At 47.7% G+C, this 14,966-nt stretch overlaps 1 protein-coding gene across 1 annotated transcript in view; it reads left to right on the forward strand.

The window, feature by feature from the left end:
• Nucleotides 1-5,805: 5,805 nt before the first annotated feature.
• KMT2A (lysine methyltransferase 2A) overlaps nt 5,806-14,966 on the forward strand; it is an 84,392-nt gene continuing 75,231 nt past the window's right edge. The window contains 2 exon segments of the mRNA XM_011286446.4: nt 5,806-6,024; nt 6,027-6,292. Coding sequence (XP_011284748.3) covers nt 5,862-6,024; nt 6,027-6,292 — 429 coding nt within the window. The 5' untranslated portion in view covers nt 5,806-5,861.

Consider the following 14,966-nt stretch of genomic DNA (forward strand, 5'->3'; position numbering starts at 1 on the left):
ACCTGAGCTGAAGTCGGGTACTTAACCAACCGAGCCGCCCAGGCACCCCTTAAATAAAATGTGTTTTTAAAACAAATAAGTATATGCAACTGCTGAGTTCCTCTGATAAAACAAGAGTCTTTGGGCATGAATCCTAACGACTGAGAGTTCAGCGGGGAAGGGTCACTTATTCTGCAAACATTAATTGGACTGCTACAGACACTGCTTAGCACAGAGGATGCAAAGATAGGTAATACACCCGGGGCACCTGGGTAACTGAGTCGGTTGAGCATCTACCTTCGGCTCAGATCACGATCTCAAGGTTTGTAAGTTCAAGCCCCATCTTTGACTCACTGCTGTCAGTGCAGAGCCCCTCTCTCTCTGCCCCAACCCCGCTCACGCTCTCTCAAAAATACTAAAATAAAATAAAAGATAAGTAAAACACGATTCCTGTTCTCAAACAGTTCCTGGCTCCCAAATCATCTAGTCCTTACCTTTGGCAGGGACTATAACTAATCCTTTACCTAAAGCCAGCTGTCCACACTGGGGTCAGTATTTAAAGTCCTTTTAGTCATAGACGTAGCTATACCTAATTCTTTTGGAGCTCAGAAATGGGAACTCATGGATTCAGGGCAGTAGCAAAATGTAACCATTTCTTCCTTTAGGAAGGATGCCTGCGCAAAAGGTAATGGACTTGACCCTTTCTTCCCCACGAGACAGTAGCATCTAAAGATTCTGAACTGTCTTCTGTTCAGTGATGATCAAGTCTTCCAATGGGCAAGTTGAAACGACTCAGCCACCGTTCTTTTTTTTTTTGGTTTTTCAAATGTTTATTTATTTTTGAGAGAGAAAGAGACAGAGCATGATTGGGGAAGGGGCAGAGAGAGAGGGAGACACAGGCTCTCGGGAGACACAGACACATCGGAAGCAGGCTCCAGGCTCTGAGCTGTCAGCAGAGAGCCTGACGTGGGGCTCAAACTCGAGAACAGGGAGATCATGACCTGAGCCGAAGTCGGACGCTTAAGCGACTGAGTCACCCAGGAGCCCCATCAGCCACCGTTCTTTCTTAGTTCGATGACTTTTGGGACCACTACTGCAATGTTTTCCAGTAGGGGCCTATTTGGAGAAAGGAAATTGCTGATTTGAGAGAGGGTATCTTCACTAATGCCTAAGGAAATCCCTGAGGGGAAATGTGTCTACCTGAATGAGAGAGAAGACACTTTATTTACATTATGTCATTCAACCTTCATAATACTCTTATGAAGTTGCTATTAATATCCTTATTTTTGCAAATTAGGAAACAGGCGTAATGAGCCTGGTTGCCTGCTTCAAGATCACATGGCTACAGTTTTATTGGACCTACAGTTCAAGCCCAGATTTGTGGCATACTGGTTTGTTATGAAAAGTCTTTCCAGGGAGGAGAAAAGGGAGTACACATCTAGAGGTCCATTCAAACCAAAACATGAGCTTGCAGAAAGGGGCACGATTTGGGGTTCTTGTCTTAAATGTTTCCTTTTGTTGTTTGGAAAAAAAAAAGTGAAATATGTGCATTTCCAGTAGGTTGTCAAAGATCAAGAAGTTAAAAATCCTTTCTGGAAGGATGGGGGGTGGGGGGGAAGATGCTCTCTTAAACATTGCTGGTGGGGGTATGAATTAGTACAATCTTTACTGGGGACAACATCTCTCAAATTTCCAAATATACGTACCTTTTGACTCAGTAATCCCACTTCTAGAAATTTGTACTACAGATATATTTGCACACTGGCAAAGTTACAAATAGTCAAAACAAGGCACTGTAAAATTGTTTGAAAGAGCAAAAGTTTAGAAACAACTTAAGTCCCCACTGACGGAGAACTGGTGAAGTAAATGATGCTATATCTATTCCATGCAGCCCTGAGAATGAGGAAATGCCATCTACTAATAGGAATTATTTCCAAGATATAGATTTCCAGGCAAGATCCAGGAAGCAGGGGTGGTATTCTTTCATTTATGAGAAAACTTCTATACGCACTTGCTTGTATAGGCACAAACTATCCCTGGAAGAATTGTATGAGACACTGATAACGTTAGCTGCCCCTAAGAAGAGGTAAGCTATGACTGCAGGAGGGGAGTTCAGAACAACAGTGGAGGAAAGACTTTAATTCCTTTAAACATTTAACCATATGAATATATTAGGTATTCAAGAAAAAGAAACTGGGGGTGCCTGGGTGGCTCAGTTGGTTAAGTGACTGACTTCGGCTCAGGTCATGATCTTGCGGTTCGTGAGCTCAAGCCCTGTATCCGGCTCTGTGCCAACAGCTCAGAGCCTGGAACCTGCTTTGGATTCTCTGTCTCTCTCTCTGTCTGCCCCTCCCCTGCTCACGCTCTGTCTCTCTCTCTGTCTCAAAAATAAACATTTAAAACCACTGAATTAAAAGTAACAAATAAAGCACATGTCTTTTTAGTACATTCATAGTTGTACAGCCATTACCATCATCCAACCCCATAATTCTTTTCATATTGTAAATCTGAGACTTTATACCTATTAAACAGAAAATCACCATTCTTCCCCACCCTACCCCTGGCAACCACCATACTTTCTGTCTCTATGATTTTGAATACTCTACATACCTCACATAAGTGGAATCATACAGTACTTGTCTTTTTGTCTTTTTGTGGCTGGTTTATTTCACTTAGCACGATGTCCCCATGATTCATCCATATTGTAGCATAGCGCAGGTTTTCCTTCCTTTTTAAGGCTGAATAATATTCCAGCATATGAATGTACCACACGTTGAATCCATTCATCAGACAACGTGAGTTGCTTCCATGTTTTAGCTATTATGAATAATGTTGCAATGAACATGGGTGCACAAATCTCTCTTTGAGACCCTGCTTTCAATCCTTTTGGGTATATACCCATAAGTGGAATTGATGGATCACACGGTAATTCTATTTTTTTAATTTTTTTTTTCAACGTTTATTTTTGGGACAGAGAGAGACAGAGCATGAACGGGGGAGGGGCAGAGAGAGAGGGAGACACAGAATCTGAAACAGGCTCCAGGCTCTGAGCCATCAGCCCAGAGCCTGACGCGGGGCTCGAACTCACAGACCGTGAGATCGTGACCTGGCTGAAGTCGGACGCTTAACCGACTGCGCCACCCAGGCGCCCCTATTTGTTGTTTTACAGTAGCCATCCTAATGGGCGTGAGGTGGCATAGTATGTCTTTTGGGGATCAGCAGGATGATTGGCGGATATAGGCGTCAGACCCCCATGGCTTTGAGCGCTGCTGCTTACTAGCTGTGCGACCTTGGACATTATCCTAGGCCTCAGTTTCCCCACTTGTAAAATCAGACTTATCTCAGAGGGTTGGTGAGATGCGAATGCACCCAGGTCAAAGAAAGCACCCAACAAATGTAAGTTATTATTATTTCTGCCTTAAAAGCCCCAACAATAAACCACATTCTGCTTTGCTCCGGCCCCTTTTGGACTAGTCTGGAGGCAAAGAGACAAACGAGATTTCTCAAGGAGTTTTTCTACCTAGATGCTTGAGTCTAGAGGACTTCTGACAATCTTCACTGGCATTCTTCCTTCCTGCTGCCCCCACCCAACCTACCGACCTCCCACCTGTGCCAAATGAAGTGTGCTCGAAGTGAGGTTTCTCAGAACCCGGCCGTTTATGTTTTCTCAGGGGTGGAGGACGGGAAGAAATCCTGTTGACACAGTTATGTAAAGCCTGTCACTCAGTCCCCTGCCTATTACCTCTGCAGACCGTTATGCATATTAAAGAAGGGGGGCGGCAAATACAAAAGAAAAATAAGCGAGAAAGAGTGAGAGAGTGAACAAATCAGGATGCATGAGGGAATCCACGTGGTCGCCAATCTGTAACTGATCAGAGCAGCTACACTGAAGCAAAACCCCCAGCTCCTACCGCCAAATATATTGCAATGGAGAAACCGTCCACAATGGGGTGTCTAATATCCTTAGCAGAGTCCTGGGGCTGCCGTTTAAGAGACTCTCCCGCTACTCCCACCCTTTTTGCACCCAGTAAACCAGGCGATGGAACAACGGAATCTGGTTCTGTGTGTGCCCTGTGAGTGTGCGCTTTGCAAACCATCTGGGCTCCATCCTGCGCGGTTGGAACGACGATCGATCCCGGACGAGTTGGGGGAGTTGGAGCTTGCCCGTGTCTCCTCCCTTTCTCTGCTCCCCTCTAGCCCCCACCCGGTCGTTCGCTCAGCACTAACGTTTCGCCGGCGGAGGGACGTAGGTTTTCAGCACCAGGAGGCCGTGGACCTTCTCTGGAGGCGTGCAGTGCACCCTCCAGAGGGCCAGAGCTGATTGCAACCTGCTCACCACGACCCTCCCCCTCCTTCCCAAATTCGCCGCCCCAGGCTGTAATATTACAAGCAGTGTGCGCTGTACCCGTGCGGGAGTCCAGGAAGGCTGCGTGACCTTCCAGCGAACTCCACCTCGGCTGGGGGGGATGGAGGCTACCCCGGGGCCTGCAGGCTGTGTGTATCGATCCCCCAGCCTCGGCCAACACAAGTTCTCCCGGCACAAACCCCTCCCTCCCCTCTCCGCTTTCCCAGCCTCGGAGGCTTCTAACGCCCAGCTTGAGGCGTCCTCCCCTCTTTCCCGCAATAAAGTAAACCGGGTGGATATTCATCCCCCGCCCTCGCCCTCCTTCCTTCCCCCTCCCCCCTCAGCCTACTAACCCCGCGCAATGAGCTCGCCGCCGGCGGGCCCCTTCCACCCAGTGTATCATAATGCCCAACGCTCTTCTCCTCCCCCTCTCTTAATCAGAAACGTGCTCGCGAGCCCCCCTCCCTCTGCATGCATACATTAGGGTCTGCTTTGCATGCAGCGGCAGGCAGAGAACTGAGGAAGAAGGGGCGGGGGCGCTTTTGCCCGCCTCTTCCCTCCAGGCCCCGTTAGCCATCCAGCTTCAGCTTCGTTGTAACACCGCCTCGTTAGCGGAGCACGCCGTGGCCCCAATGCCCGGGCTGGAGAAACACGACCCAACTCTCTGCAGAAGGGCACGAGAGAGAGAGGTTCCAAAGCCCCGAGTGCGAGGAGGTGGCGGGAGACCTGCCCCTTGATGTGTGCATTTTGGAGAGAGCTCCAGCATGAAAATGGGAGGGGCCCTCCTCTCTCCCTCTCTCTCTCTCTTTTTTTTTTTTTTTTTTTTTTTAATTTTTAAAGCGCGTTCATTGAGGGCCTTTCTATTCTGCATATAGTAAACTGGGCAACGCTTCCGTTTTGCATATGGTACAATAAGGGCTCTTTTATTCTAGAAGCGTTAAATGAGGGCTAACCCATCTTGTCTCCGTGCCTCGAGGCGGAGAAGGAGGCTCACTCGTTCCCCGACCCGGCAGCCGCGCTATACTGGAAGCTGCTCTCCCGGGCGGTTCGATTCCCAGCGCATCCCGGGAACGTGTGTAAGCGGCCTCTCGGCTCTCGAGGCTGCAGGCGGCCGGGCTCCCTCCGCCTCCATCCTCCCTGTAGTCCTCGCCCCCTCCCCCTCTCCCCGGAACCCGCGCTCCGCGTCGGGCTCCTGGGCTTCCTTCCCCCCTCCTTTTCCCCAGCAATGCCGCTCCCGGAGGGCGGGGCATGCACTTATCCAGGTTGCGGGGCGGACGGGCGGGCGGGCGGCGGCGGCCCGGGCCTCGGCCTGGCGTAGCCGCGGCCCGGCGTCTGGAGCGTAGGCCCGAGCCCGCTATACAGATTGCGGGGCGGGCGGGCGCGGCCCGGCGCTCTGCATAGCGGCCGGCTGGGTGCAGGCCGCCGGGCGGCGCCGAGCGGCTCAGGCAGGTTCCGGGGCCCTCGGCCCCCCCCTCCGCCTCCCCGCCCCCCTGTGTTGTCGCCTCTCCCTCTCGCTGCTTCACTTCACGGGGCGAACATGGCGCACAGCTGTCGGTGGCGCTTCCCCGCCCGACCCGGGACCACCGGGGGCGGCGGCGGCGGGGGGCGCCGGGGCCTGGGGGGCGCCCCGCGGCAACGCGTCCCGGCCCTGCTGCTTCCCCCCGGGCCCCCGGTCGGCGGCGGCGGCCCCGGGGCGCCCCCCTCCCCCCGGCTGTGGCGGCCGCGGCGGCGGCGGCGGGAAGCAGCGGGGCTGGGGTTCCAGGGGGAGCGGCCGCCGCCTCAGCAGCCTCTTCGTCGTCCGCCTCGTCTTCGTCTTCGTCATCGTCCTCAGCCTCCTCTGGGCCGGCCCTGCTCCGGGTGGGCCCGGGCTTCGACGCGGCGCTGCAGGTCTCGGCCGCCATCGGCACCAACCTGCGCCGGTTCCGGGCCGTGTTTGGGGAGAGCGGCGGGGGAGGCGGCAGCGGAGAGGTAAGGGGGCGAGGAACCCCCAGGCCCGGGGTCTCGACCCTCTGCGGAGCCCCCTCCCCTCCCCCATCCGGGATTGTGGAGCATCCCAATTCCGGGACCCTCCTGGGGTCCCTGACCCGGGGCAAACGGCCCTCCCATCTTGGGACCCCCCCCCCCCCATACATGGGTGCAGACCCCTAGGCGCCCCCACCCCGGGGTTTGGACCCATCTGGCTAAGGGCGTTTGCCCCCCGCCTCCTTCCCCTGACCCTTCCCCAAATCCCTTGGCACAGACCCCTCGCCGGGGTTTCCCATCCCGGGACTGAACCCCTCCTCCCTTTCACAGATTACCTCATCCGAGCAAGATTCCTCCCTCCCTCCCTCCTAGAGACCTGATCCCGCCACATCCCCGCCTCCCTCTCTGGGCAGATGTTTTACTCTTGGGGCAGTTTTCCTCTTGGGCATCTCTCGGGTGATGGCCTCATCCAGGGCCACGTTCTTCTCCTACCCCTTGGGGACCGATGTCTCTTCCAGCACCTTGCTTCCGAAAACCTGATGAACCCTCGCCCCATCCCCGGGCCAGGTCCCTGCACTACCAGCCACTCCCCCTTCCTTCACCTCCACCCTCCACCCCCCACCCCGTGCAGAGAGATCCTCCCTCCTCCTTCCCTACCCCGCCAGGAAGAATCTACTTTCCTCTTCACCTTGCCTCCCTTCACCTCCTTTCCCGCTGAAGATAACGGTGATCTCCTCGGCCAGCAGTCTGTTTCCCCCATCTTACAGAGCTACAGTTTCTAGCCTATTGGTAGCAGGGAATTACTCTACCTTCACTCCACCCTTTCCCTCCTTTAGAATGAAGGATTGGTGGCATCTTTGAGAGGAAAACAGTCCACTGTCCCCTAGGCTCAGAGAGGAGCCGCTTTCCAACCGTTCCCCCTGGAGAGGAGGCAGGCTTTCCCTCCAGCTCTGGGGAAGGGGGCCCCTGTGAGGGGAGGTGTTTGTGGGGGGACTTGGGCAGCATCCTCCCAGGGGAAGCAGCTGCTCTCCTACCCCACCCACTGCGCCTGAGAGCACGCAGTCTCCAGCCCTAGCTCCCTCCCGCCCTTCTCCTTTTCTCCGTCATTTCACTATTGATCCACCTTTTCCTAGGCCAATCCTGGGGCTTGGAAGGGGTGGGGGAAGCAGGGTTGGGGTGAGGAGAGTAGATAAGGGACAGTTTTACTTTATTATGCTTCTGGTGGTGGTTGCTTTTGGTTGGGGGAAAGAGGGGGGCCATGAAGCAAAGTTATTCCTTAGAAGGAGGAGTTAGGGTTATCTCTCTGATTCTTATAGGGGGACCCAAGGTGGATGAAGGCTCAAGAGTTTTGCCCCTTCCCCGTTAGTACTGGGGCAGGAATGGGGATGCCTTGATCAGCGTTACTCAGCCCCCTTCAGCAAAAAGGAAAGTTGCCCTGGGAAGGGAAGTTGAGTTCAGGTTCAGCCAGTGGCGTTGCGTATTTGTTTTCCATTGGATGCAGAAGGGGGAGTTTGAATTGTAGGGGAGGGGGGATGAGATGGGGGATGCTAGGAGGAGGAAGAGCAGCTGCTAGGGGCTGAAGCGAAGGGGGGGGGTAGGGGGTTGCTGCTCTGGAGTGCTCTTGATTGAAACAGAAAGGGAAAGATAACAACCAGCCGTTTCCTGCGTGCTCTGCCGTTGGTCCCGGGCAAACCCCTTGTCCCCTATTGTGCCCTGCACCCCTTTAGATATACGGAAAGATCCTGGGAAGAAGGGGAGGGAGAAGATCCCAGAGACCCTGGCCCCTCCTTTCAAGGAGCTGGCATTTTTTAGTTGTTAGTCTTCCTGCCTCCTTTTAAAAATCGTTTCTAAGGCAGCCTGATCAGGAGACTGACAACAGCCCGCCTTCTGACAGAGCAAGGAGGACATGATGGGGGCGTGTTCCTTGCTATGTAGCTAGCCGCAGCGTCCCTTTTCCCTGCCTCTCTCCGCTCTGTCTCCACCTCCTTTTCCCAGCCTTCAGAAGGCAGCTGCAGTCAGCAGGGTTGTTTGAGACTATTTATTGGTTGCTGTAGATTATTATTTTTTTTTGAAAGGCCAATTCTGTATTTTTTAAGCTAACAACACAGATCCCATGTAGTTGGAGAACCAAAGGCCTCATACATGACAAAAAGACTGAACCGTTCAGGTTACTTGCATGGAGTTGGTGCTTAAATGTGAGTTGATTTTGCTTTTTTAAAAGATACGGCAGCAAAAAAAAAAAAAAAAAAAAAAAAAAAGACTTACTGACATTTCATTTACCTGCTTATTTTCAAAATTGAGACTTGCCTGGTTATATGTAGAATTTTAGCCCCATGTATATTTGAGTATGATAAGAAAGTCTCTATTAGGAGAAGTTAGTCTATTTTTAAAGGGATCTTGAGACGTATTTTCTCCTTGTGTAGCATGCTTATGTATTTTGTATTGAGGGACCAAGTGTTCACATTCCAAATGTTATCACCTATTCAAAAGCAAAGTTTTATGCTGACAGCTTCCAATCGTAGCTTTTCAAGAGACTGGTTAGAAAGAGAACCACCTGGATTCAGGGACCTAATGTCTGGGCACCAGAATATTTTATCTGTTGGTCTTTGACAAATCACTTTTAAAGTTTTAATCAGGTGCTAACACTTCCTTATCCACTGGCATTATTTTGCTTAGCAGTAGTGTGTAGTGTAAAGCCTGTTAAGGAATTGCAGTTACTTCAAATAAGATCATATTAGTACGTTTTTTTTTTTTCTTTAAAACTTTTGCCTGAACAGTTGTTGTTGCTTGACAATGAGAAGGAGTGGTTGACTCCTTATATTAAATTTCAGTATTTTTTCTGAATTGGGTTTGAATGAGCTGTTGTTCCATTGGTAAGCTTTTTATGTGGTAGTTAGAGGCAATCTAAGATGTAGATGGGTTGATGGTATGTGTTGATTAGTACTAACCCATAGTATGGTTCAGTACTAAACCGTAGTGATTGGGTCCTTTGACCTGGTAGTTTTCAGTGTAGAAACCAAGCGTTTTGTTACAGAGTCTCACAAATCAATGATAAGATTCCAGAGGGGAAGTTCAGGGTTCCCCTGGGCTGCCATAGAATTCTAAAGATTGTTTCTCAGAATTCACTCGCAGATCTGTATCAAGTCTTGTCTGGATTTATGAAGAAATGGTTTGGTGACCTAAAATGAGTCTAGCCTCTTGAAATTCTGGTTTGCTTTAAGTGAATGATGACAATAACTTGTCTATAACAAAATGTAAGCTGATACTTACACAGCTAGTAAGTTCAGGTGGTTGAAAGGTGATAGAACTTCCAGATCACTTCCCTGTTTAAACTCCTTTCGCCATGGAGACTTGTCCTTCGCTGCCACAGGTCCATAACTTCCCTTGTACTGAATATCTCTGGGTAACAACTACGTGTAACAGTTCTTCATGACCAACTTCTGTCAGAACGGGATTATTTTAAGCAAATATTTAGGTGTTGCTTGTCTCCTCTGTTTCAGCCTTTTGTCTGACAATCAGGAAGCCGAATTTAACTTTGATTTAACTGAGCACAGTAAGAAATCACAGAGGTCTGCTTCTTCGTCTCCCTTTCCCCTCCACACTGTCCCACTTTTCTGAGGATTGTCTCAGGTACTGTTAATGCCACCATACGGTGCCATCTCAATAAACATGGCACAGCATCTTCTCTGTCGACTCGAATTTGAGCTGTTTTTAATAGAAACCCCAGAAATGGTTTATGTATCAGCAGCTAGTCTTTGGTTATTACTTTCATAGTCCACTTACCTTCTTCCTTAACCACCTCATAAAATGTTAAAGGCAGAATTTCCCTTGCGATCATAACATGGCACATTTTAAGTAGATCTAAGTGGAAATTGAATGACAGCATTGGTTGATATTGTTTTCATTCGAAATGGCAGTTTAGTTGAGGTGGACCAAGGCACGCTCTTGGGTTGGGCCTAGAAAAGATGATGTTCCTGTAGGCCAACGGTAGTTGGAGAGTGATTTTGTTTTTTGTTTTGGATGTTCACTGGGCATGTGTACCAAGAGGGGGAGTTGTTCCTTCATCACCTTCACAGCTAATCCTGAGCTTGACAGAAAGAAAGTGAAGCAGAGAACACAAGTGGAGCAGGTGACACTGGTCATCTCTCATTGACCAGTGATGGGACCTCGGGCAGTTCACTTTTAACCTTACATATCTGATCTGTAAAATGAAAAGGTCGGGCTAAATATTAGCTCATGAATCTTTACTGCTCCAGTATTCTGATTCGTTTCTATTCTATTATTTTGGGGGGGCCGGGTCAGAATTTTGTATTCTGAGTTTATTTAAAGAGTCAAGAGTCGGTGAGCCTACTTGGTAATTTTTAATGTTAGTTAGTCCGTTTGCCCAGTTAACCGGTGTTATCACTGGGAAGAGAAATTCCAGCTTAGTGGGAAAGTTTTCATTGTATGAAGATAGAAGGACTTACCTGTATGGGAGAAGCTCTTTGCTGAAATTGACCAATTTCATTTCTAGAAAGTTGAAGATCAGATTTTAAATACAAGTCGTTGTCTTGTGTTTAGAGGCCCTCTTGTTTGGCTGACTTTTGTTTCAGGTTTTCAGTGTCGTGGATTCCGGACTGCAAAAGGGAAGTATTTCAGTCCAGGTGGTGTATTCCTTTAGGTGGGACAGCTTTTAAATGAGAAGAAAACTTCTGTGCGCTAACGAATATATGAATCCAGAGTGACAGTACCTACGTTGCCCGGAGTAGCTGTTACTAAGCTGTGAAATGTAGGACTTTGGTTTATACTGAGCATCAGCAAGGCAGTCTTGAGAACTTTTCTTCATTCTCACTGAAAAGCATATGACATGTCCCCAGTCTTTTCCTTCCATTTAATATTCTGAAGGCACAGTTCTTCCCCTTTAGTGAATCATCATTCACAAAATAGTGATTTGCCTCCTGACTGGAAGTGGAGAAGCGAAACTACTCCCATCTTGACTCACTTTCCATCTCTTTGCTCACCTTGGAGCTGTCCCTCCGTGGAGCATCCGTGGAGGCTCTGGGCAGACTCCGAGTTGCCTTCCTTGCTCCGTAGCTGGGGGCGGGGGAGGGGGGCAACGGTGCCTTGCTTGCTCGGAGGCAGAACAGACTCTCTTCTCTCTCTTTTGGAGACTCACTGTTTTAATTGTAGGTCTCCTAATTAAGATCTCTTTGTGCCTGCCCACATTCCACTAGTGTTGGCACAGAACTTCACTTTCCTTCTAGCACTTAACTTGAAGGCCTTTGGTAGGGCCTTTTGTGAATATCTTGTCTTTCCATTTTTCCTCTGCCAAGGTGGAGAGCCCAGTGGCATAGACCTTTGAGAAAGGGGGAAGCTATGTGACTGTCACTACTTTGGGAGGAATTTATTCTAGGATTGCTGGGATGGGAACTTCTTTTGTTTGCACATGTTATTTCCAGGGATTAAGAAAGGTTACATTACTAATGAGTCTGACATAACATACCTGTACTTTCTAAATCCTATTTTTAACCCCATGGGCCCTAGCGGAAAGAGGAAGCCTGAAGGGCTCACTGTTAGAAAAAAGTATTTGTGTGGGTCTTACCTAGTTTGGTCTAAAGCTTGATAAATACAACTTTATCGTGGAGTAAATCACACACACTCGGGATTTGTGTGGACTGGTAGGTTGCGAAGATAATCATATGAAGTTATTGATCTGCTCCTCGACTGGATCAGATTGTAAAACGCAGACTGAATGAACATTAACTTTCAGGTTTGAATGAACTTTTTTCATTAGCAAAGACTTCAGGAGGTTCTAGAAATTATTGAGTTAATTAAGAATACTCTTGTAGGTTCCAGTATTTCTTGAGAAGTTCAGGAATTGGCTAGGCTTCTAGAGTAGTTTCAGAGTAAAGTCAAATAATTGGAAAATGTCATTTCACTTCACTTTCCATCATCATATCACTGCTCTAAATGCAGCCTGGCCTTTAATGGATCTCAGTGTGGCATGTGAGAGGAAATGCAGTCTTTATTAGGAAAAAGGAATCTTAAATCCTTCACCTGGACCCAGATGGTTTCATTGATCACATCAGTATGGGGCAGGCAGACAAAGGGCCACTTTTTTTGTTGTTATTGTCATTTCATTGGTTGTGAAGAAGGCCTGAAAGGAGGAAGTACAGGATCTTTATGGCATGCATTAAATAAAGCTGGAGGCCCGCGCTCTTATACCTGAGTGGGTGGTTTTATGGCCTAATTCTCTAATTGCTGGCATTTATGACAGTGTGGATGCTACTGGCCCTGTGGCCGAGGCGGATTATATTGGGAATAGGGAGAGAAAAGGGGTCCTTTTGTTAGCCTTTTCATTTTCCCCCTCAATAAGATCTCTGAGAAAGCCCCGAGGAAATACACAGACACTTGAACGGAGGGAATGACATCCCATAAAATGGTCCTTTATGTTTTTAAAAAGGATGAGCTGCTTTTCTTGACCTATCCAGAGAAATCCATACCACCACTGTTAAATATTTCAATGAGCTTTGTACCTTGTCAGGTTACACACCAGGGGAAGCCGACCATGAGGCTACACTGCCAGATGCTTGCTTTCAAAGACTAAGATATTTGAAAGACGGGTTTGGTCGTGTGATTTGTAGTTGTTTGGGACGATAGAAGTCCTCTGGTAGGATTAGTACGAAACTTCTCAGAGGCCACACTTGGCTAAACTTTTTAGATACCGGACATAGTTAATGAGCCTCAGCTTTAAGGAAATAAAGACATAAATGTAAGAGTTAGTTGGCAGTTTTCTGTACTGGGTATGAAAATTCCCCTTCCTTTGAAATGAGTAGTTGTTTTTCTATTTGACAAATAGACCGAAGGGATTTCCCCCAGAAAACTTACCTTTAATTATCACTGCAGCAGTGCTCTGTGTCCTACCAGTGGGTTGGATCTATCCCGCTGGCATTTAGCTCTAGAGTTGGGAGTCTCTCTCATATATTTTATCTGTTTTCTTGCATTTTTGTTTTTGTTTGGTTGGAATGTTTGGGCATAGATGGTTTGATGTCTTTGAGCTGTATGAGCGATGAACCTTTCAAACATTGGGACTGTTTTAGGGAGGTCCAACCCTTCCGATCTGTGCTTTGCTGAAGCACCATTGTTTCATTCTCCTTTTACAGCATCAAAGTAACTGTGGCTTTCTGTCTTGAATTAGGAGAGTAATATTACTGGTGAGGAGTGTGGTTGGAGTACAGTTTTTTCACCAAGCCCTCCTTTGTACTATCTCAGCTCTGAAAAACTGGGAGAAGTTAATCACAAATGTCTCTATAATAAACATCTACACCTAGAGGAACAAATACGTACTCATGTGTATATTCAACTTCTGTCCATCCATGAGTATTGACTAATTTTTAGATCAAACACAAACATACAACATTGTTCCTAGATGATTGCCTTTAATTATAAGCAGTAAAACCATGTGGATAACATCTCTTTAAGCTTGGTTAATGAGGAAATCCTTTTGTAATCTCTCCGGCTAGGATTTTTTATTTGTGCGTATATAAATACCTTTATAAAGGATGGGGAGAATCTCATTATCTAATCTGTAATAGTGTGAGATAGTATAGCACAGTAATTAAGAGCTGTTAAGACCATGGGCTCTGGATTTAGACTGCCTGGGTTCAAATCTTGGCTGCACCGGTTTATTGGCTGAATGACCTTGGAAAAGTTTCTTAACCTCTCCATGCTTCAGTGTCTTCATTTGTAAATTAGCAGTAATCAAGCTTCTTAAAATTATTGTGAGGCTTAATTGAAATTATGCATGCAAAGTACTCAGCAATTTGCCTGGTACATAGAAATCCCTAATTATTATTAGGACTCAAAGTCCACGAAAGTCCATGAGGGCTGTCACCTTATTTTTTTCTACCGAGATAACTGGGTTTTATTACTCTGATGTCTACGTGTATACGTGTGCACATACATACCTATTTGAGAGCTGTATAATCTTGATTTTAGAACGTTCTTGATTTGGGTCCCCGTGTCAAGTTCATTAACAAGCTAGGTGTAACCAAATTGAAGGCCAGCCACACACATCTTGGCAACAGTGGGTACCGTCGGTGTCCAAGTGCACATAATTAGAGATAAGGCAAAAAAGGGAGGAGAAAGAACAAGACAGTAAATAGGCAGGTAGGATACTGAGGAATTCAGTGCCTCGGTGAGTTGCATAGTTATCAGGCCAAGGCACCTTTGTGGGAGTTGCTACTTTTTGTCTCTGTAACTAGTGTTCTTTACCTTTTTATGAATGACTAGGAGTACTTGGGTATCCCCTGCCATGATTCTGAGGCTCTTCAGGGTCCCCAGGTTCAGCTCCATTCGTCTATACTTGGTAACTAGTTGACATTTGCTCTCAAGTTTCAGCGTGGGGAGAATTAAGTGTTGGTCTACAGAGATCAACGCGATTAATAATTTAATTATAGAATAAATGCTGAGTTGTAGGTTACCATACTGGGGCTTGGAACTTAGCTTGAGAAATACAAAATAATCACGAGTAGAATAATCAGAACCAGATTAAAGTTTAAGAATAACTAGCAGAGGGTAGTATGCTTAAGGAGGAAACATACAGTACTCCTTATCTCTTAAAAAAAGGTTTGCTGAGGGGGCGCCTGGGCGGCTCAGTCGGTTGAGCCTCCGCCTCCGGCTCAGGTCACGATCTCACGGT

This window comes from Felis catus, chromosome D1, assembly GCF_018350175.1.
Source record: "Felis catus isolate Fca126 chromosome D1, F.catus_Fca126_mat1.0, whole genome shotgun sequence".
In the NCBI taxonomy this organism is placed as follows: domain Eukaryota; kingdom Metazoa; phylum Chordata; class Mammalia; order Carnivora; family Felidae; genus Felis; species Felis catus.